Source organism: Notamacropus eugenii, chromosome 4 (assembly GCF_028372415.1).
Source record: "Notamacropus eugenii isolate mMacEug1 chromosome 4, mMacEug1.pri_v2, whole genome shotgun sequence".
NCBI lineage: Eukaryota > Metazoa > Chordata > Mammalia > Diprotodontia > Macropodidae > Notamacropus > Notamacropus eugenii.
In genome coordinates this window covers 78,490,011-78,513,447 of record NC_092875.1, presented here as the reverse complement: position 1 = coordinate 78,513,447, position 23,437 = coordinate 78,490,011, and the positions used below count along the sequence as shown (strand labels likewise).

Sequence of the window (23,437 nt, the reverse complement as noted above, 5' to 3'; positions counted from 1 at the left end):
CATGCAGATACATACAAAGCAAGTTATATGCAGGAAAAATGGGAATATTTAACTGAGGAAAGGCACTGGAGAAGAGACAAAGGAAGGAAAAAGAAAAAGAAGACGTGAGGCTCGGTGATCTAGGAGGGCGCAGTAGGGGGTGCCCTGGAAGACCTTGCCCCCCATTGCAGTCGAGCCTGGGAAGACCACGTGGAGGGACCGCCCATTGGGAGCGTTCGCCCGGCCCCTCCGGCGAGCTACCGAAGTGAACTGAGCCTAGCCAATGGACCGTTTTCAAGGGGGAGGGATTAGCGCAGAGCAGCGCTCTGATTGGCCGCGTGTGCAGCGCAGAGGGAGGGCTGAGAGCGGGCATGGAGGCTCTGAGGGCGCTGCTGAGTCCGGGCGCAGGGGTCGGCGGAGAAGGTTGCGCCGCTGGGAAGGGTACCGGCCTTCTGCTGCTCGGGGAGCCGGGCTCCGGCAAGACGGCGTTGCTGTTCGCGGCTGCCCTGGTGGCAGCGGGGGAGGGTCGGGGCCCAGTGCTGTTTGTGGCTCGCAAGGCCCTCCAGAGCCTCCCTCCAGGATGGAAGGCCGGAGCTGCTAGGGACCCGCTGAGGCTCCAGGTAACTGATAGGCGGAGCTCCAGGGGGCTGGGCCATCTGCGGGGCGGGACTCTGGAGGGGGAGGAGCTCTGTGGTGAGGAGGCGGAGCCATCTGTGGAGCGGAGCTCTGGAAGGGGCGGGGCTCTGGGATGGAGTCACCCACCATCTCTTAAGTGCCCAGGGTGTGTCAGGCGCGGTGCTAGTTGTTGTGGATACAAAAACAGAAAAACCCAGCCCTTGCCTTCCAAGAGAGGCAGATCCCTACGTAACACATGCAGGACAAACACAAAAGAAATACCAGGCAGGTGGTGGGCGCTGAGACTTGTAGGAGTATGTAGGCTGGAGATGAGTCTCGATGAAGGTCCGGGAATCTCCGAGGCAGAGATGCGGAGCAAGTGCACTCCATACATGGAGGTGCAGCCATTGCAAAGACACAGGGACACATTGTGTGAGCAGCAGCAGGAGGAGCCTGGTTGGATGGGAACAGTGTATAGTGGGGCTGGAAAAATAGGTTGGGACTAGGTTGTGAAGGGCCGAACAGAGCAGTTTGTGTTTTTATTCTAGAGGCAATAAGGAGCCACTGGATTTTAATGAGTTGGGGAATAATAATATGGGCGTTTGGCAACTTTGTGGGGGACAGATTTAAAGTGGGGAGGGACTTGAAGCCTCAAACGCAGTCAGAAAAGGAGCAGACACTGGTCATAGTCTCCCTACTTAATTCTCCCCCTGCCCTGAGGCTGGCAGATTGCTACCTCCTGCTCCACTAATCCCTATGTTTCATAGTTTCTACCTGCCTTGGGGGAAATCTCTTTCCCCTGGTGTCCCCCTGAATGCTCATCCCTATACAACTCAGCCCAATTTCTTTCCCTCCTCTGCTTTTCCCTTCCACTGTGCTCTGTAGAATGTCCACTCATTTTGTTAACAAACTCCTCCTCTTTCCCTCCTATTCTTTCTACCTTCAGGTAGTAACTCAAGCCTTGCTTTATCCTGAGGGCAGCATATGTCTTGTGACCATCTCCAGTCTTGGCCAATGTCTCATGCCTCTTGATACTCGGGGCCAGGAGTCATGCACTTTGAGACTCTCTCTCTGCACCAGTTCTCAGCGACCTTTCCATTTTAAATTTCCATCATCCGGACGCTATCCAGGTGTTTGTTGCTGTTATGTGCTGAGCTCCAGATCACGTTTTTTCCTTCCTCCAGGAGTTGAGGACTTGGCTCATGGTTCATGCCAACAAACTTTATAATGTCCTGGTCTCCCAGTTCATTAATCTTTTCAACTCCCATCAACTCTGACTGTACTCTGTCAAACTATAGGGGTGCTGACAACTTAGATTTCACCCTCACCTAAAACTTTTCCGTTTCCATGATTTTGGTGTATTGGAAAGATTGCTGAATTTGGAGTTAAGGGACATAGGTACTTCTGTACCTGACACTGGTACTTCTCTGTTACCTTTAACAAACAAATCACTTCATAACTCTGGACCTCAATTTCCCCATGTAAAAAATGAGGTTAGATGAGATGATCCATTTGCTCTAAAATCTGCAATCCTTTGATTTTAAGGACTTGATAACCTCTAAGGTCCCTCCCAACCTATTCTTCCTTCCTACCCTGCTCTGTACCTCTTCACCCCACCCTACGTCCATCTTGTCTACTCTGATCTGATCTCGCTCTTCCCTTCTCGCTTTTCAGCCATTTCATTTGTCTTCAACCTAAGCTTTATTTTGGAGATTTGCCTGGAGTAAAACTCTGGGATAGGGGCAAAACAAGCCAGAAAGATAAGATACCACTTTGGGGTTAGACTTTCCCCCGAAGGATGTCACCCAGGCCTTGCGACCTAGGGATTTTAGGGGAGGGTTCTGGTCTGTGGTCACACTTGAGAGCTCAGCTCAAGAGCTGCGTCTTCCTGAGCCTTCCGTCAAATTAAAAAGTTACCTTGTAATTATCTTATGTTTTGTATTGATTTCTCTATATCTGTTTTTTTCCTCCTAGTAGCATGTAAAGATATTAAAGATAGGGACTCTAGTTTTAGTCTCTGTACCCCTATCCTCTAGCACAGTACCTGATTGGTTGATCTTTGATCTTTCCTTATCCACTGACTTCTTCCCTGCAGTCTATAGATAGGCCAGTATCTCCTCTATCCTTAAAAAACCTTCTCATGACCCTGCCATCTGCTCAAATTATTATCCTCTATCTATATTCCCTTTGACTTGATCAAACAGACTCCTAGAAAGGGCATTCTGCACCAGAGGTGTCAAATTCATGGCCTACAAACCTCCCCAGTGGGGGCTGAACATTGATTAAAATGTAGCTGGCAAAGGTTTAACAAAATAAAGCTTAAAATACAACATAATGTGAATTTGTGGTTTTCCAAGTTGACATGCAGTGTTGAGTTTAACCCTGCTAGTCTACAGCCCTTGCCTTCATTTCTTTCCCCGATTTCCAACACCTCCTGGCCTAGTTTTCAGCCCAAACACTTGAATGACACTGCTCTCCCAAAAATGTGATGAACCCTTTTTTTCTTAAGAAAAAAATATTCTGAATGTAACAAACACCAAACAAAATGGGTGTGTCTGTTCTTGTATTTGAACTCAATTTGAGTTCAATTTGAATTTGAACTCAGGTCTTCCTGACTTCAGGCCCAACACTGTCCACTTCCACACATAATGATATACTTGCAAAGTTGATTTTTTTTTAACCCAAGACTCCATGTTCATATCTATCAAATTTCATCATATTAAGATTTAGCTCAACAGTCTAGCTAGTTGAATCTTTTTGGATCCCAACTTTGTCATTCAATGCCTTAACTATCGCTCCTGGCCTTGTATCCTGTGTAAATTCAGTAAGAATTTACTGAATTGCCTTTATCCAAATCATTGATTAAAAAGTTAAATAGCACATATTCCTGGGTTACTTAGAAGAAACCTTGACCCTCTACTTAACCTGTTCTACCAAACAATGCCCTCTAACCTTGAGTCACTTTCATGCTGACTTTCTCAACTGACCCATCCTCCCTCAAGACCATTCTCACCATCTGCCTTCTCAGGTCGGATTGGGATTGCCGAGCCAATGAATGCTGACACTATCTTTGCTGGGTCCTCCAGAGATCTGTATTCTCTAACTTCAGCTGGATCCTCCCTGCTGCATGACAGTCAGTCCTTTTAGACTGACCACATTCCCCATGGAGGCTGGTCCAGACTTCTTTCAGCAAGTCCCTAGCCCTATCCACATGATCTGGCCTCCCTCTTTGATTAATGTCACCTATTGTTCCTCCACACCTGGAAACCTTTTTCTGTCTCCCCAACATCTGTTCTTTGTGTTTCAGTCACAGAAAGATGTGACCCTTTCCTTGTTATGACTGACCAGTCCCTCTCCTTGTACCTTTGATTACATCCCCCACCATCTTTGTTGAAAGAGGAGCCTTCTCTTTCTTTCACTGTCAGCCTCTCCCTATCATACCTACAGTCATGCTCAGGTCACCCTTAGCCTTAAACGTCCTTCTTGACCCTCCCATCCCCTTGAGAGATTATTTCTCTGCTCCTTCACTGCTGAACTCCTAGAAAGAATCATGTACATTCACTTCATTTCCTTACTCCCCATTTACTCCTCAACCCCTCATAACCTTGGCTTCTAACTATTCTACTTGAGAAACCTTCTCTCTTGAAGGTGACAGGTCAAATCTTAACAGGTCAATGGCATGGTCTGTTCTCAGCCCTCGCCCTCCCTGACCTTTCTATAACAATGGACATTATTTTCCACCCCTCCCACCAGTGTGTTCTCATGGTCACTCTCGTGACTCTGCTGCTCCGTCTTTTTTCCTGCTCATTTATCTCCTCCCCTCCTCCCCCCCTTCCCTCCCCCAGTACTGGCTCCCCTCTGGCTCCCCTTTCCTTCTCCCTTGACAGACATCTGTGCCCATAAGTTTAATGATTGTTTCTGTGTAGAAGGCCCTCAAATCGAGATATCCTAATCTCTGGATTCACTCCCACATCCCCAACTGCCTTCAGGACACGTCTATCTGAACATCCACGAATGTTTCAGGCTCAGCCTGTCCTAAACGGACTTCATTATCTCCTCCATAAACCTGCCCCACCTCCCAATTTCCCTGCTTCAGTTGCTGCCAGCACCACCATCCTTTCCAGTCACCTTTTCCCAAAACCTTGGAGTCACCTTTGGCCCTTCCTTCTCCTGCAGCCAGTCAGTTACTAAATCCTGTCAGTGTGACTCTCGAATCCATCCCCTTCCCTCCACTCACAGTCACCACCCCAGTGCAACCTCTGCCCCCATATCCCTTCTCACCTGGAATATTGCCCCTGGATTGTGCACCGTGGCCAAAGTCATCTTCTTTGTCAATTCACTGCTCTCTCTGAAGGAGAGAAGCCTTGGCCAGGCTTCAAATGACCCTTCTAGCCATGTGTGATATTGGTCTTATCTGCTTACACCCCTCCCCCATCACAAAGTAGACCACTGACTGCCCATTCCTCTGACTGGACAGGCTGTTGCCCAAGATCTGGACATTTTTGTGGTCTAGCCACCTTTCCTGAAAGGTATCTCCCCCTCATCTTCCCTGGGGCCTTTCTCCATTGTCCTAGAGTAGCCCACCCCCACTCTTCACCTCCAAAGTGGAAGTTACAAAATGTTAACTTCTCTCCAACTTTCTGTCTTTTTTCCTCTTCCCATTCTAAGTTGAATTAGACACCATCTGTGGACAGGTCTCAGTGTCCCAAGTAGAATGTAAGCCCTCTTCAGGCACTCCCTGCCATTTTTTTCTTTGTATCCTCAGTGCCTACTCCCATGATTTGCACATAGTAGGTGCTTAACTAATGTTGTGGAATTGAATTGATTGAATGAAATATACATATGATGACTAATATGTGTGTATGGTAAAGGATGGCATCCAGGATGAGACCAGCTCAACTTGTGAGCATATAGGACATATCCTTGTGGCTGGAGGCAAGGAATTGGGCAGGGTTTTGTGATCTCTGCCATGAAGAATGGGTAGGGTTCGGATTAGTTTGAGGAAAGATGAAAGAAGTTTCTCGTTGAAGGCCTAGGATGAGTCTGAATTTGTGGGATGTGTGAGGTGACTAGGCTGAAAGGGAGGGGAGGACAGGTTAATTATTGCAGGGCTTTGAATGCCAAGTCAAGCAGTTTGAGCTTGGCTCGTTAGGAGATCAGGGGTCATTGGAAGCTCTGTAGTCCGAACTCCCTTGCAGTTTGGACATTTGGGATTTTTTTCTCTCTGGCTTACTCCAGTTATTTTCTAAGGGTGGGCTCAGCGGGAGCTTCCCTGAGGCAGCTAACTGGTGCAAGACCTTGGAGTAAAGAAGACCTGAGGTGCCATCCTGACTTGGACTCACTAGCCAGATGACCAAGCCACGGGGTCATCCTTGCCCATGGAGATGATAACATCACTCGCCTCCCAGGGTAGTTGTGAGGATCCGGGAGATCACCTGTGTACAAGGTTTGGCAGACCTTAAAGTACTGCATAAAGACTAGTTCTTACTATCTTGTCCCTTTTGTCTCTTTCTTTTAGAAAATCCACTTCCTGTATCCACCATCCTTGAGGGAGCTGCTGCAGCTTCTTAGTTCTGTGCATGAGACAGCAGCCCAGCCTCCCTCCCTCCTGCTGCTGGACGGGATAGATGAGTACTTGGCAGACACTTCTGGAGTCCAGGCGTGTGCCCACCTGGCAGCCCTGCTGGTGGACACAGCCGCCCACTTCTCAGGCTGCTCAGGCAGTGTCTGTGGACTCTTGGTCACAATGAGAAGCCCTGCTGAGGCTGAGCCAGAGGCAGCTTCCCTCCAGCTGGCAGTGCTCCAGAGATACTTGCCCACGTGCCTCTGGCTAGAGCCCGAGCCCCCAGACCCGGCAGGGGCACGGCCCCAGGACTCCGAGCAGTGCTTCAGGGCCCACCTCTCCAGTGGGTTAGGCTTCCCCAAGCAGGAATGGTGCTTGAGTTTTGGACATGATGGTGAGATGGCCATTTCCCAAGTAACCCACTCAGCATGCCAGCACCTACCTCAGAAAACCAAGCCCAGCAGCCCCAGCTAAGAACCTTGGTCTGGGGATGGGGACAGCCTTCATGGGACCTTGTCTCTCCCCAGCCACATTGCCTTTGTATCTGAGAGTAGCTGTCTAGAGGTGAACAGAGGCACTGTCATGGGCATAAGTCCAGTTGGATTCTGACAGCTGTGCTGTCTTGCCACTATTGGGTAAAATGCTGTGACACTGTCTATAATATCCCCAGCAAGCTTCTTATGCTTGGGCCATGAGGGTGAGGAGGGGGCCACCATGCCCTGACCAGAGCTGTGGGCCAGGCACATGGAAGGAGCTGTGGAGCCTGGGCAGTGGAGGGGAAGGGAGGCGAGCTGACCTTGTCCTTCTTCTGACATGGAATAAATGATGTTCTGATCAGGCCTTTCCACTGTCCCAGGCAGAGATGGATCCCAGAAGTTTTGGGTGAGGAGGCTGGTCCTCTCTTTGTCCTCTCTTTGTCCCTGGACCTGATACTGTCCCCCCAACCTCATCCATCCCCATTTCTAGGATCATAACATTCTGCCATGGAAGGTACCATAAGATTACCATCCTGCCCATTACCCTGATTTTACAAAGGAGAAAACCACATCCCCAAGGAGGGGACCACAGGTCCAGTGCTTTTTTCTGTACCCTGTGTTGCTTCCTCAATCCCCCCTCCCCTGGCTGTTCTGTCCACCCTCTGGGGACACCTGGCCTCCGTGGCTCTCCAGCCTCCCTTTCATTTACAGTCAAGTCCTCTTTTCACCTTTCTCTTCAGAAGATGTGACTCCCATGGAAAGAAAATAAATTTATTACAAAAATATATATGTATATTATATATATAAAAGGGCAAAGAAGGGCCTGTGATTTCTGGGTAGTGATTTCTCCCCTCCCCCCACCCGTAGTCGTCAGAGGCCATGGTACCCGGCAACCATGCCAATCTCCTTCCCCCCCACAACCCCACCCCCGTGGCCCTCTGGGAGGAATGAGGAAGGAAGGAGAAAGAAGTGTACCTCCTTCCTCCTCCCTTCCTGCAGCTGCTCCTAGGAGAGCTGCCAGCCATGATCCAGACAAATCTGCCTCAGAGGCTACCCACTAGGAACAAGCCACATAGCTTGGGGGCAGAGGCTCTGGACTGGGCTGGAGAAGGCTGTTCTCATACAGGTTGGTGTAGGGGCTCTCAGGGGAGCTGCCAAGGGCCCCTTGGGAACCTCCAGAGCTATAGTCAGCTGAGATTCCAGAGTCTGAGACCATAAGATAGAGATACTTGAGGTCAGGAGGCCTAGGGGGTGGGGAGGGTGGGGAGGCTCGAGGACATAGCAGTTGAGAACTGGGATCCAGGATGGTGTACTCAAAGTTGGAGGCTGACACCTGTTCTTCCTGCTCAGGTTCTAGGGCTAAGATTGAGGCCATGGAAGAGGAACCAGACTTGGCATCTGTTTCCATGGCTGGGTCTCCCTCAGCCTCCCGGGCCCTGCTCGCACTGCTGCCTGAGTCCTGAAGGCTGGAGGAGCCCAGTACCTGGGGCCCAGCAGCTGGACTGTGGGGTAGCAGCCTCGTGTCCAGCATGAGGTAGTCATCCTTGGCTCCCTGGGCCAGTCTTCTGGCCTCTGCAACCAGCAGGGGCTCCTCCTCCTGGGCTGGCTCAGCAGGGACCACCCAGCAGCGTTCAGAGAGCACCTCCAGCCTGGCTGGTTGCTCCTCCAGATAAGTGCCAAGCGGCCCCCACCACAAGCAGGCATTGCTCTGTCCCAGCCACCGCTGCAATAACAACACTGAGCTTAGCCCAGGAGCCTGGGATCTGGAGGTCTTGTAGGCCTACCCAAGGGAAGAGAGCAGAGTCTGGCCCAGATTCCCCACCTACCTGGAAGTCCCCTCTGTGAATGGTGAAGAGGCCCTCATACCCATGCTCTGGACTGGGGATGCCTGGCCAAAACATCTGTTTCAGAAACCTGGAAGGAGGAAGGAAAAACAACTGGAAGAGTCTGCCTGGTCCGATGGGCCAAATCTAGAGACCTTTGAGTACACTCTTCTCATTCTACAGTGGAAAAAAACCCCATGCTTGACGCACAGACGGTTGAATGACTTCCCCAAGGTCACACAGGGATCGGATCTCAGGTCCTGGACTCCAGGACCATCATTTCACTGCAACACTGCTTCCCTGCAGTGGGAGAGCAAGGAGGGGGAACTTGCCTGCGCTGTGAGACGAGGCCCAAGATGGCTAGCAAGAGGAGAATGGTAGTGAGCATCACAGACATGCCCAGGATCAGAGGGTCCAGTTCTGGGGAGGGAAGGAGGAGGAATATTAAGCCAGTATCCCTCTTCCACCCCATTGGTCATAAACAGGTCTCGCCACTCCCTTTTCCTCCCTCCCCTCCCTCTCAACTCACCACCAGCTATCAACACTGTGACTGGCTGGGACCAGGAGCTCCAGTAGCCACTGTAGCTGGGTTCTGCCATCTTTGCCCTAACAGTAAAGGTATAATGGGTGTGCCCACGGAGGTTGGCAATAACACAGTCTGTCCTTCCCTCCTGGATGTCCATCTGCAGTAGAGGGAAAAAGCCCTGAGAAGAGCAGGCAAGGTAGTGGGGGTGGAGGGTAAAGGAGTCCAAGTGACTGGGGATGGGTTCTCACCCTCTGTTCTGTGGTGCCAGCTGCTTCTGAGTACTTGACCTCATAATGGATGTCCTTTGTCACTTGGGCCAACGGGGGTGGGAGCCAGTGAAGGACCACCTGGCTGGGGGTCTCCGTCTGCTGCACTGTTAAGCCAGAGGGTGGGTCCAGAAACACTGAGAGGGGCACAGGGTTAGGGGTATGAGAGATGGAGGAAACCTGCAAACAACTGAGTTGCTTGCAGAAGACTGAGTTCCCAGACCTCCCCAGGAGCCAGAACAAGGGAGTTGGCATGGAGGGTCAGGTCCTTCGACCAAGCCAAGAGAATCGGATTGGTACCCATATGATCCTTCTTCTGCTAGAGCATAGGGAGGGGAGTGGGGCAGGACCCTCTGGAAGTCATACCTACTTCATTGATATAGATGGTCCGACGGAGTTCTGTGCCATTAGGGGTGGCCATGACCTTCAGCTCTAGCGGGATGAAGCTGGAAGCATCAGACAGGGGAAACGGGCAGGTGTAACGAATGGTGCCCCTTCCTGTCCAGACAACCTTCAGCATGCAGGGTTTCCATAATTCCTCCCTGTGTAGACATGGGGGAGGGACACACAGACCCCACAGTCACCAAGAGTGGAAGCAGCATCCTCTAGCTCTCCCTTCCCCCTCCAATGACCCAATCAGGGAGGGAGGGATGGGAATGGGGGGACAGAAGATGTGCTAGGACTCACTCTAACTGGTAGAAGAAGCTGTAGTTCCTGGATCCCAAGCTGGCTACCTCTTCCCAGAAGCAAAGTAGGTCCTCCAATCTCTGCGTGAAGCATATGGGCTTCTCTTTCTCTTCAGCCAACAACAGGGCGACTGCAATCAGGGATGGAGGGTTGGGGTGGTGAAAGGTGAAAGGGCACATCCATGGACAGGCCAATAAAAGCAAGAGGGGCCATCTTAATGCCCTGATCCCCTCCCCGCCAGAAGCCCAGGGAAAGAATACTTTCTGCTCTCTAGCTAAGTCAGGCCCTCATCTCTTATCACACACACTGTCATGTTCATCCCCTATTTGGTCTCCCTGACTCCAGCCTGGAAATGCTAAACCACACAGGTGACAAAGTTTAGGTGACCATCTCATCCATCCAGTAAACTGGTGGCTTCTGATTACCTCTTAGATCAAATACACTTCTCTCTTCAGCTTTTAAAGCAAGTCCTCACTTGGCCTCTTCCTGACTTTTCAGTCTTCTTACCGCCTTACTGCCCTCCACAGGGGCTGAAGTCTAGCCATCCCTTTGGCCTCCTTTCTGTTCCTCACACATGACACTCTTATCTGACTCATCATCTCTCATCTCTGTGCTCTAGAGGCACAGAATATCCACCCCCCTTCCACTTCTCAGGATCCCTGGTTCCCTTCAAGACTACACTTTCTGCATGAAGCTCTTTTTTCCTCCCCAAACTACATTGTATTAATTTTATCTATCTTACTGCAACACTTGTTTCAAAAGCTTTTCCTGCAGAGACTCGAGTTACTGTAGTTTTAAGAGCCAAAATGAAGTCTCGTGGAAATAGACATTTTAACCGTTAGTTGGAAGGAAAGACTATTTAGAATGACAGCTTTGGAAAATTGGAAGAGACTTTTCCAGTCATCATTGGAGAGCTCAAGAAGACAGAAAGAGGATGAAGAGACCTTCTTTGGTTTTTTTCCTTTCCTTTCCTTTCCTTTCCTTTCCTTTCCTTTCCTTTCCTTTCCTTTCCTTTCCTTTCCTTTCCTTTCCTTTCCTTTCCTTTCCTTTCCTTTCCTTTCCTTTCCTTTTTCCTTTCCTTTCCTTTCCTTTCCTTTCCTTTCCTTTCCTTTCCTTTCCTTTCCTTTCCTTTCCTTTCCTTCTTCTTTCCTTCTTCTTTCTTTTTCCTTCCAAAGGAAGCCAGTTATATTGAATTATAACTATTGAAACACTTAAAATGCATGTTTATAGATCCCAGATTAAGAACTCTTGGTTTTTTGTAACTATTTTTAATAGTATTTTACGTTTTCCCCAGTTACATGAGAACTTCTCTCTTGATGGAACTATTTTAACCTTTATTTTGTGAAGAGGAGGATGAGAATTCTTGAGAAGAGCCTTTGCTTGGTACCTTGAGAGAATTGGAAACTGAGAATTAAAAAGTCATCTGTAATTACTGTGATGATTGGAATACTGTCATATTTCTTGCAGTTAAAAATATTGTAACTATTCAAGTCTTTATGCTATTATTGATTTTTTAAAATATATCATATTGTAAATTATCAATATTGACTTACTCCTAGGAGAGTCAAGATTTTGATATAGAGATGAGAATGGGGAACAATGGTTTCTCCAGTGAATGAAATAATGTCTAATAAATTGGAGTGGGACTCTGAGCCAACTGATTATTGAAGAAAAGGTTGAAATTATATTAATGAATGAAAAACTATCCAGACATACTCTCTGGATTACTCTAGAACTCAGGATGATAAGAATGAATACGGTAAGGAAGCAATTTAGAAGTCTGAAAGGTAATCAACAGGTGACACTGGATGACTGCATAGCTCTGGTATATAAGGATATGGTTAGATGTGCACATGTCATTTCCCTGGGTGGTGGGGTTGACTTTTTCTTCATACCCCCAGGGATTGGCACAGTTCATGGTCCTGGGTAGATGTTTTTGATTGGTTGATTAATTGATGGCAACCCCTCAAACCCCACAGTTGCTGCACATGGTCACATTCTTTCCTATGATCTCGACCCATTTAGCCCCAAGCACCCCTCTGCGTGTCTCATTCAATCGCCCCCCTCCTCCAGCCCATTGTGTGTCCAGGCTGATAAGAAAGGCTGGATATAAGGACCTGTTCCCCCTCACCCCCTCCCTCCCCTGCTATCAGGAACACAGCCACCATCTCTCCACTGTTCTGAACAGTAGACCCTTCGCTTCTACACCTGAGCTGTTGGGAAGCAGGGAGGGAAGCCACAAACATAAGCAGCTGTAACTCTGCCCCCCCCTTGGGGTCCTGTCTTGGGCACTGAACTCTGTTCCCATTATACCTCAAACTGTACGAACCCCACTCTCAGCATTCACAGCAGAGACCCTGGCAGACATGTTTCCCAGACTCCCAGTGTGTCTTCAAGCCTGCTGGACCTTTGACTCTACCCTCTGTCCTTGTCCTTTCCCTGAGCCTAGGCAGAAAAGAAGGGCTAAGTTCAAGAACTCACTCCTGGAGCGAGTCCATCTTCTTGCCAAGTGCCTGGGGCTTGAGTTCTGTTGCCCTTCACCACCATCCCTTTCATGCCTCCCCCATTTCCCCAGAAAGAAAATCATATAGAACTGGAAGGGACTTGGGAGATAGGGCCAACCCCTTCATTTTGCAGTGGGAGAAGCTGAGGCGCTAAGTGGCTGAGTGCCTCAGGTCATGCACCTAACAAATAGCAGAGCAGGGTTTCTGTCCCCTGGCCTGTGACTTTCCAAACTTTGCTCTTCCCATTACAGGATAGTAATAGCTCACATTGACTGTGGAGTAGTGAGTGCAAGGATTCTTATCTCCCATTTTATAGAGGAAGAGACTGAGACTCTAGGAAGAAAATTGACTTGCCCAAGATCACATAGCCACTGGTGGAGTGGGTACTGGAGCCCAGGGTTCTCACTCTGCTTGCTAGTACATAGGACAACCTCTCAAAAAACCCCAAAACTGATTCCCCCAGGCTTGGAGGGGGGAGGAGGCAGGAAAGGAGCATATCAGGCCCCACAGGCACCCTTTCCACCCAGATAAGGCCAACAGCAGGGACTGAAGAAAAGGCCTGAGGTACACCCATGCATGAAAACAAAGTCACTGTTTACAAAAAATTTCAAGTTCCCCTCATGCCCTTCCACCCCACAGAACACTATGTCTTTTCCAAGAGGTCTGGTTAACTTGTTCCCAGGCCAGGTGGAGGGAAGGGGGCAATTGTGCGGGGGAGGATGGGGGTGGAGATGGCTGTGGCTGCAGCTAGGTATCTGGATTTCTGGTTTCTGGGGACAGAGGGAGGATTCCCAATGCAAGGGCTTACCTTTGCTCTCAAACAAGGGACCTTCCAGCCCTGGCTCATGCTTCAGATCCCACTGGGGTGCAGGAGTTGCCCAGGCAGCCCCTGCGGTGAGTAGGACACAGAGGGACCCAATGCCAGGCCAGTGGAGGGGCCTAGCTCGTTCCATGGCTCTGGCCCTGGGACTGCTTGGCACCTCCCCCCACCTCTCTCTCAGAGTTTGAGAGGAGGGGGGACTCTTCTTTCTTTAGCGATCCCCAGTTGGAGGAGGAAGGGGATGCAGAAAAGTTTCTGCTAGAGGTCACAGCTGGAGCAGCAGCTGGACACAGCTGTCAGCAGTGGGTTCTGTCCCTTCAGAGGGCCTGGGAGAAGTGGCGGGCAGTGACAGGGGGTGGGACCTTGTGGGGGAGATAAGGCAGGCCAGCAGTGGGGGAAGGGCGGGAGATCCAAGGCAGCTCCAGGAACCCTCACGGAGGAAGAGAGTTTGCATCTGACACTTGACATAATCGGTTCAAATTGCTGCTGACTCGATAGAATTTGACAAAACATCTACTCTGTGTGAGCACTGAGAATTATACTGTGTTTGGTCCATAGGAAGCACTGAGTATATAGGCTGGGAAGAGGGAAGCAGGATGACCAATACAGATAGCATTAGAGCACAGTATTACATGCTAAGAGGACAAGAAGGCTGTACAACATGTTTCAGAACGTTATATTCTGATTCCTGGACACCATGGACACCATGTTGTGTGTGGCATTCAAGGCTCTCCATAATCTAACCTAACTCTCCAACCTTATCTCCCCTGACTTCTGTTCCACACACACTGGGTTCCCCCTTCCTATTTCCTACCTTTGTTCATGCTGTACCTCCCCCTGCTTGGGACACCCAGGAGGGTGACACTCACATAAGAGTGAGATCCTGGCAACCCATTAGAAAGGGCAGCAGCATTCTAAATGATATTTCATACTGAGAGGCACATTAGTTCCCCAAAGCCATAGTCAAGGGAGTTTTGTCTGTGGCACACACCACATCAGGTTCACCTCCTAGAAAAAGATTCCAGTCATGTGCCTTAGTTCAGAATTCAGATGAAGAAGAGACCTGAGAGATCAAACAGAGCATTTTACTGCGAGAGGAAGACCCAGAAGCCAAGCTGTAAAATGACTTATCCAAAGACAACCAGATAAGAACAGTGGCATGTTTCAAACTCAGGGCTTCTGATACCACACTTACAGAATCATAGATTTTTTTGAGTTGGAAAAGAACTCGATCACCCAGTCTAGTTCAAACATAAAAGTAATCCATACTATAATAAATGGTCATTCGCTCCACCCTAGTCTGATACTTGCAAAGTTGATTTTCTGATTTGTGTAAGACTGTAGGTGCATTCCTATTAAATTTAATCTTAGATTTAGCCCTGTACTGATTCAATTCTATCAGACTCAGTGGGGAAGGGGGGAGGAGGAATTGCTTTGTTTGCAAACTAAAAATTAAGACATTTATTCACCATTAGTACAATAGTGCATGAGTTCATGCAATTCAGTGTTCCTTCCAAGTTGTAACCCTCTGCTACTACCCCCAGCATCATTCTTATTCTCGTCAGTCCTCCTCCTCCCCTCGTAGCTCTCTTCCCTTCCATTCAATTTGCCTATCTTTTTTCCTTTCCCAATAACCCCTCTTTGTCTTCATCCATCTCAGCCTACTCACTTTCCACTCTTCCACTGCATCTTCTCCTTTAATCTGACTCAGAACTGAAAGGAGCAAACATCCTCCCTGTTCTCCCTCCACCCCTGCTGCATTTTGACTATTCCTTAACCACCAACCATTTTTTGTTTTTGAGGTCCCTACAATTCATTTATACCATCCCCTCTCCGTTCTTGTGCTGTCATCCACCAATTTACAGGACATTTCCCCAACATTTTCAGTGAATTCCGCGCCTAGGTCAAATTCTGTCTTTTTACCATGCTCCATAGGCACCTCACTGCACATATCAATGACCCTTCTGCCAACCTGATCATACAATTCCTTGGCTTCAACTTCAACAACTTTCTTCTCTCCCTCACTCCAGACACACGTAAGCATGGTCAAAGCTCACCCCTCACCATCCCTCAGAAGGGCACCACCTCCAAGATTTGGAACTTTGGGATTCCCCTCCCCAGTAGCAACTTCCTATTCTTTTAAAAAACATTTTATTTACTTATTTTTAATGTTCCTTTCTTTTTAAATTTTGAGTTTCAAATTCTCTCCTTCCCTCCCACACCCACTGATGAGACAAGCAAATGATACTGATTATTCATGTAAAATCAAGCAAAACATATTTTCATATTAGCCAGAGTTTCCCCCAAAAGCAAGAAAAATAAAGAAAGTGAGAAACTTATACTTTAATTTGCACACAGAATTCGTCAGTTCTGTCTCTGGAGGTTGGATAGCACTTTTCATCATGGATCCTTTGGAATGGTCTTGGGTCACTGATTGCACAGAGGAGCCAAGTCTTTTACAGTTGATCATCATTCCAACCTTGCTAGTACTGGGCACAATGATCTCAATGGGAAAAAGTTTTTCCCTCCACTTGATAGTACTTTTTTTCCAATTACAAGCACATTTCCAATTCCAGTCCTCAAGACAACAAGCAACCGTCTATAGATGTACGTATTTCCACATTAGTCATATTGTGAAAGAAGAATCAGAACAAAAGGGGAAACCACAAGAAAGAAAAAAAAGAGTCTGCTTCAATCTGCATTCAGACTCCATAGTTCTTTCTCTGAATGTGGATAACATTTTCCATCACGAGTCTTTTGGAATTATCTTAGATCATCGTATTGCTGAGAAGAGCTAAGTCCAACAAAGGCAACCATCACACGATGTTGTTACGGTGTATAATGTTCTTCTGGTTCTGCTCACTTTACTCAGCATCAGTTCGTATAAATCTTTCCAGGTCTTTCTGAAAGCATCCTGCTCATCCTTTCTTATAGTACAGTATTATTGTATTACATTCATATACCACAAACTGTTCAACCATTCCCCAGTTGATGGGAATCCTTTCAATTTAATTCTTGGCCACCACAAAAAGAGTTGCTATAAATATTTTTGTGCATTTGGGTCCTTTTCCGATTTTATGATCTCTTTGGGATACAGACCTGGAAGTGGTATTGCTGGGTCAAAGGTCAAACATTTTTATAGCCCTTGGGGCATAGTTCCAAATTGCTCTCCAGAATGGTTGTATTAGTTCACAACTCCACCAACAATGCATTAGTGTTTCAATTTTCTCCAACATTTATTATTTTCCTTTTTTGTCATATTAGCTAACCTGATATGTGTGATATGGTACCTCAGTTATTTTTTCTTTTCAATAGTGATTGAGAGCATTTTTTCACATGAGTATGAGTTTTAATTTCTATCTGAAAACTTGCTGTTCATATCCTTTGACCATTTATCAATTAGGGAATGACTTGTATTCTTATAAATTTGACTCAGTTCTCTACATATTTTAGTAATGAGGCCATTATCAGAAACACTGTCAGTAAAAATTGTTTCTTAGCTTTCCGCTTTCCTTCTAATTTTGGTTACATTGGCTTTGTGCAAAAGCTTTTTAACTTAATGCAATCAAAATTATCCATTCTGTATTTCATAATGTTCCCTATCTTTTATTTGGTCATAAATTCTTCCCTTCTCCATATCTCTGGTAGGTAAACTATTCCTTGCTCTCCTAATTTGCTTTTGGTATCATCTTTTATGTCTAAATCATGTGTCTATTTTGACCTTAACTTGGTATACAGTGTAAGATGTTGTTCTATGCCTAGTTTCTGCTGTACTACTTTCCAACAACTTCCTCTTCTTTGTAAATAGTAAGGATAGCGATAAGAATAGGGGCTAGACCTATTTGTTGTCCAGTATAGGGAATTCCAAGAGGAGCAAGCTCCCTTCATCAATGCAGGTTAGCACCTTCTCTGCAGCTTGTTGTCCCTTGGGAGTTTCCTAGGGCACTGAGAGGTGGAATCATTTGCCCATCATCACACAACCAGGAAGAGTCAAGGGCAGGACGTAGAAGCAGTTCTTCCTGACTCTTGAGGTCAGTTCTCTACCCACTATACCACATAAACTTTAAATTGGTCTACAAATAGGAGATATTTTTACTCTCTCACACTAAGCCACTCTCCTCCCTCATGGTGACCTCTGGTCCTTAGATCTGGCCTTACTCTCCCAGTCCATCTTCCCCACTCTCGCCTCTCCTCCTTGCTTAGCCTTGACCCCATGGGCTGCCACTTTAATGTTTTATTCATGACTACCTACATCCCCACTCCTACCTTCAACCATTCCTGCCTTGCTAATCCAACTCCTACCATCTGATTTCACCATTCCTACCCAGAGGCTATTTTCACAGGAGAAAGGTGATTTTTCACTACAAATCCATGACTGTGACTTCACTTAGGCCCCAGCTGCTACTCAGTGATCCATGAACAACCTCAAACTCAACACCTCCAAAACATAGCTTATTATCTTCCCCCCAACCTGGTCCTTTCTCTGACATCACTATTTCTGTCTATAGCATCACTATTCAACCGGTCCACCATGTTCCTCCCCTGGATCATCCCTGCACCATCCTCATCCACTTCACCCATTGGTCATTTCCTCCCAAGGGCTCAAACTAATCACCTTTCATTACGCTGACTTTCTGGGCTTTGTTACCCCTATTCAAGCACTCACTCCACTCCTGTGTTTCTTCAACTCCTTTTTATAGAGAGTGTTTCTCTATTAAAGTATAGTTTCCTAGAGGGCAAGGACTGTCTTTTGCTTCTTTTTGTATTTCTAGTGCTTAGCACAGTGCGTGCCTCAGCTCAGCCCGTCACTGTTGTGGTTCGGTTGTTTTTCAGTCCTGTCTGACTCTTTGTGACCGTATTTGGAGTTTTCTTGAAAGAGATAGTGGAGTGGTTTGTCATTTCCTTCTGCAGCTCATTTTACAGATGAGGAAACTGAGGCAGACAGGGTTAAGTGACTTCCCTGAGGGTCATACAGCTAGTAAATGTCTGAGGATCTGAACTCAGGAAGAGGCTCTTGACTCCAGTGGATAAAACCGTTTTATCCACTTTGTCACCTAGCAGGTCATTAGAAGGTCTTTTATCACCATGAAATTTGCAGGAAACAGTCATAATATATTTGTACATGTTCTGAATTGGGGAGGATTCCATCATATCACTTCAGGAAGCAGGCTCATAGGTAGAGCATATTGAGTATTGCTAAAAGGATCATTCCCTCATTGACCAGACTATGTTATACGTACATATACATGTATGTGAATATACATGTACATATGTGCAACATATATATCATATACACATACATATAAATACATATATATTTTGTTTTTGCATCTCCTACAGTTCCCTTGTCCCTACCTCGCCCCAAAAGAATCATCCCTTGAAGCAAAGAATTTTTTTTAAGAGTAAGAGAAAAAAATTCAACAATTAACACAGTAAAAATAATAATACTAGTAGTATCAACAGCAACATTCATATAGCATTTAACTATGTGCCAGGCACGGTGCTAAGTGCTTTGCAATGATCTCATTTGATTTTCACAGCAGCCCTGGAAGATAGGTGCTATAATTATTATTTTCATTTTACAGAGAAGGAAACTGAGGCAAATAGAAGTTACGTGATTTGCACAGGGTCACACAGTGGGTACTCATTTGGCATGGGATTTTAATTCAGGTTTTCCTGAGTTCAAAGAAAATTGGATATCATTTGCAATGTCCCACACCCATGGACCCCAACTTGTGCAAAGGAAAGGAGAGAGGTGCCTTCTAATCATGATTACAACTATGGGAAAAACAACCAAAAAGTCATTGAAATCGAATGTTGCGAAATTATAAAATTATAGAGAAAACTTTTCCCCCAAAGAAGAGAGATAAGAAGGCACCCCTCCCCTCTTGTTTGCACAAGTTGGGGTCAGTTAGGTAGCAAAGTGGATAAGAGTCCTGGGCTTGGAATCAGGAAGACTCTTCTGAGTTCAAATCTGAACTCAGACACTTATTAGTTGTATGACCCTTGGGCAAGTCACTTAATGTTATTTGCCTCAGTTTCCTCATCTGTAAAATGATCTGCAGAAGGAAACATCAAACCACTCCAGTATCTCTGTCACGAAAACCCCAGACGGGGTCACAAAGAGTCAGACACTACTGAACAATAATCATTGTGTATATTATTTTCCTGGTTCTGCTTATCTCACTTTGCATCAGTTCATATAAATCTTTCTATGCTTTTCTGTATTCATCATGTTCCTTAGAGTACAATAATATTCCATTACATTCATATACCACAATTTGTTTCACCATCTCCCAACTAATGGGCATCACTATAGTTTTTAGTTCTTTGCTACCGCAAAAAGGGCTGCTAGAAATACTTAGATGTACAAGCGGAACTCAGATCAGTGACATTTGTGGTATACACCTGGCAGTGAACCTGCCAGTGGTATGGATGTTTTAATGACTTTATTTGCATAATTCCAATTTGCTTCCCAGAGTGGACATAGCATTTCATAATCCACCCGCATTGATTGATCCCCTCTTTCGTCCCTTCTACTGATTTTCTGGGTGTGAAGTGAAACCTCTGGATTGTTTCCATTTGCTTTTTCCATTTATTTCTCATAGTATTAGTAATTCACAGGATACTTTTATAGGGTTTGCTAATAGTTGTCAATTATTCTGAAAACTATTCATATACTTTGAATATTTACCTATTAGGGTATGGCTTTGAGCCCTTTCATTTTTTAATAGCTCTAATTTTTAGTAAGTTTGTCATTTTCTCCCCCATGTTTAAAAGAGGATTGTCAATGCCAGCCCCATCCTTTGGGCCATGAGCAGCATGCTCTGCGTGATGCAATCTTCCACAATGTTTAGTGAGACTGCTTCTGGAAGCTGGTGATAATGTGGAATGAAGGGGCCCAATTCTCTGCTTCAGAGTACACTTGGGCATTTCTTGACCATTTGTTCAATGGTGTCAGTGGTGTCTGACTCTCCGTGGCCCCACTTGGGGTTTCCTTGGCAAAGTTATTGGAGTGGTTTGCCATTTTCTTTTCCAGCTCATTTTACAGATGAGGAAACTGAGGCAAACAGGATTAAGTGACTTGCCCAGCTAGTAAATGATCTCTTCCTGGCAGCTGTTGAAGCAAAGACTTCTGTAAGCCTCCAGGTGCAAGGAGAGAGAGAGAGAGAGAGGAAGGGGGGGAGGGAGGGGGAGATAGAAAGAAAGAAAGAGAGAGAGAGCTGGTACCAGCAGCCCACTCCCCACATCCAGCTCAACACATGGTCATGCTCGTGGCACAGTTATTTTTCCCTATTAGATCTATTCCTTTCTGCAAAAGCAGGTGAGGATATATTACAGACAGCTATGTCCTTGTGAGTTTTAAAAGGTTGAAAGAGTGAGCCACAGAGTCCATACCAGAGTTTGTTAGCAATCAAGCTCTTTATAAGTGGGTTTTTATTGATTGCTGGATGCCATGGTTGCCTTCCTGTGGACGCTTTCTGTCTTATGTTGTCCTTTCTACAACATGGTGACCAGAATTGAATATGAGATATAGTCAGATCAGGGTAGAAGGACCATTATGGCCTCATTACTGCAAGCCTTATTCTCTTAATGCAGCCCAAGACTGAAATGTCCTTTTTTGGGGGGAGAGGGGATTTTCTCATCATACTGCTAATTCATTTGGGGCTTGCAGTCCACCAGAACCATTAGATCTTTTTCATATAAACTGTCTAACCATGAATTCTCTATCTTATGCTTGTTTGAATCTAACTTCAAGATTACATTTATCCCCATTAAATTTCACCTTATTCAGCCCAATGTTCTACCAGGTCAAGATCTTTTTGGATCCTGATTCTATCATCTGGTGTATTCGCTGTTCTTGCCAGCTTTGTGTCATCTGTAAATTTGATAAATGTGCCACCCACATCTTTGTCTAAGCCGGTGATTAGAAATGTGAAACAGTACAGAGCCAAGTATAGTTTCCTGGTAAGCATTTCAATGAGACAAGTTGAGATGGTACCATTAATAACTACTCTATGGGTCTGTCCAGACAAAAGCTCTGAATTCCTACCGGCCATATTCACTTTACTTAAATTCCAGCTCTGGGGGGAGAATGTAGAAATCATGGGCCTTCCTGGATTAGAAGATGCTACGCTTTCTTCCCACTGGCCTAGTCCAGGAGCTTATGAATCTCATCCATCCCAAAGTGGACACTGTCATGATCTACAACCTAATTGAGGCCTCCCTCCTGCTACATTCATGGCCAAGCAGGCTGCAGCACCAAGAGCAGCTGAAGCAATTGTCTCTGCCTGGCCAGAATCAAGGAACCTGGGTTGGAAGGGGCCTCAGAAGCCTTCTGATCTAACACCCACCTGGACATACACACCTCACCAGAGGTCATCCATCCTTTGTTGGAAGACACTACTGAGAGGCAAGCCACTGTTTCCTGAAGTAGTCCATTTCTCTTCTGTATAGTGTTGTCAGGAAGCTTTCCTTTACATTAAACTTAAATTTGAGCCTCAGCAATTTCCTCCCAGGGCTCCTAATTCTGCCCCCTGGGGACATATAAAACACATATAATCCTTCTTCCACATGAGAGCTCAGATGCTTGAAGACAGTTATCATGTTCTCCTTGAGCCTTCTTTTTTACAGGCCAACCACACCCAGTTCCTTCAAGAGGTACTTATCCCATGTTGTCTTAAACTTTCCCCCTCCCTGGGATGGACTCCAACTTAACAGTATACTTCCCAAAATGGGGCAGCCAGAACTGACCCCTTTACAAAGGACTATCATCACCTCCTGCAGTCTGGACACTCTGCCTCTTATCACAGCCCCAAAACCACATTTAACTTTCTCTCTCACCTCTCCCAGCTGCTCAGAGAAGGGGGCAAAGTATGGACCTACTGTACGCAATAGTATAAGGGAGAATACCTAGAGTGAAGTTTAAGGAACAAATACTCTGTAATCCTCACCTTGGTCTGAGAATTCCCATTTAAAAACCAGCACATCTGAAAGAGGGCAGGAAGGGGAAAGAGTCCTGAATGCCGGGGAGGGGAAGAACACTGAATTTGGAGTCAGCAGATGGGGTTTAAATACCACTCTGCCACTTAGTACTATATGCATGAGGCCTTGGGCAAGTGGTTTCAAGCTCTTGATGAGGTTTCTTCTATTAAAAAAGGCAGAGTGATGCTTGTGCTGCATACCTTGGTGAGGAAAGCAATATCCAAACTGTAAAATCCTATAGACATGACAGCTATTGTTCTCTCTCCCTCAACTTTCCCTTCTCCAAGTCCTGCTGTCCCTATGCTTGTGATCATTTCTTCTCTCAGCTCCTGCTACCTCTGCCCTGCCTACTTCAGGCACTCCTTTTTTCTTGTCTGTATTACTGCACTGGCCTCCACTCTCTTCCCTCTCCAATCATTTACTACCCAAGTAACTTCCATCCTCATGATGATAGCTAGCACATAGCACTTTAAGGTTTGTAAACCACTTTCCAAATATCTCATTTTATCTTTATAACAACCCTAGGAGACTGTCCCGGCCATCTTACCTATCTCCAGGTCTTCGGTATCGAGAGAAGAGACTTCCAGAGTCAAACAAAGGGGTAGGCTTTATTCAGGATCTTAGTTACGTGTCCACATGCAGGGCGAGTTCTTCCCCAGGAGAAAGGAACCCCCTTCACCAGGCTTTCCTGTCCCCATTTAAGCTCTCCCAGCCGCATAGTCCGCAAGTGGATACCGTGCATCCTCTCAGCCCCTAGCTAATTAACAAAAAGATGTGCTCAGACCACAGACCAATCTCAAGGGTGGGATGCTCTCCCCAGCAAGTTTCCACTGAGAAGAGGTGGAAAAACAAGAAAGCTCGAGTCTCACACCTCAATTCCCAGCTGATCCCTAGGGGGGCTTCATGAGAGCTCAAAATCAAGAAGCCCTCATTTTTACCTGCCCGAGACCGTTCACATGAGAACTGAGCTTACACTTCAACAGGAGACAAGTGCTATTATCTCATTTCATGGATGAAAAAAGAAGGAACTGAGGCAGGAGTTAGGTGTCTGATCCCCCATCTTGCATCTGGAGCAAGACTGGAACACAGGTCTTTCTGACTCCAGGCCCAGCACTTTGTCCACTGCACCACCTAGCTCCTACGATTATGTCCTTTCTCTACTTCAAGCCTCCTCCCAAATAAAGCATAAGCTC

General features: G+C 46.5%; 2 protein-coding genes across 2 annotated transcripts; one reads left to right on the top strand and one right to left on the bottom strand.

Annotated features, from left to right (window-relative positions):
* Nucleotides 1-315: 315 nt before the first annotated feature.
* On the top strand, nucleotides 316-7,418 carry SWSAP1 (SWIM-type zinc finger 7 associated protein 1). Its single transcript, XM_072602289.1, has 2 exons — nucleotides 316-599; nucleotides 6,113-7,418. The coding sequence occupies exons 1-2, from the start codon at nucleotides 351-353 to the stop codon at nucleotides 6,629-6,631; spliced, it is 768 nt and encodes a 255-aa protein (XP_072458390.1). The 5' UTR covers nucleotides 316-350; the 3' UTR covers nucleotides 6,632-7,418.
* On the bottom strand, nucleotides 7,389-21,764 carry EPOR (erythropoietin receptor). Its single transcript, XM_072602282.1, has 9 exons — nucleotides 21,628-21,764; nucleotides 13,248-20,376; nucleotides 9,936-10,065; nucleotides 9,615-9,790; nucleotides 9,231-9,385; nucleotides 8,986-9,139; nucleotides 8,789-8,876; nucleotides 8,460-8,547; nucleotides 7,389-8,356 (listed from the first exon to the last, which is right to left on the bottom strand). The coding sequence occupies exons 2-9, from the start codon at nucleotides 13,390-13,392 to the stop codon at nucleotides 7,691-7,693; spliced, it is 1,602 nt and encodes a 533-aa protein (XP_072458383.1). The 5' UTR covers nucleotides 13,393-20,376; nucleotides 21,628-21,764; the 3' UTR covers nucleotides 7,389-7,690.
* Between the last annotated feature and the right edge of the window lie 1,673 nt (nucleotides 21,765-23,437).

What these genes read in the sequence shown, in the direction of transcription:
- SWSAP1 (XM_072602289.1), top strand. Translation starts at nt 351, where the DNA reads ATGGAGGCTCTGAGGGCGCTGCTGAGTCCGGGCGCAGGGGTCGGCGGA. An exon ending in GGGACCCGCTGAGGCTCCAG is followed by an intron (nt 600 to 6,112) that starts GTAACTGATAGG and finishes TCTTTCTTTTAG; the next exon opens with AAAATCCACTTCCTGTATCC.
- EPOR (XM_072602282.1), bottom strand. Translation starts at nt 13,392, where the DNA reads ATGGAACGAGCTAGGCCCCTCCACTGGCCTGGCATTGGGTCCCTCTGT. An exon ending in TCCCTTGTTTGAGAGCAAAG is followed by an intron (nt 10,066 to 13,247) that starts GTAAGCCCTTGC and finishes CCCTGATTGCAG; the next exon opens with TCGCCCTGTTGTTGGCTGAA. An exon ending in CACAGTGTTGATAGCTGGTG is followed by an intron (nt 8,877 to 8,985) that starts GTGAGTTGAGAG and finishes TTCCCTCCCCAG; the next exon opens with AACTGGACCCTCTGATCCTG.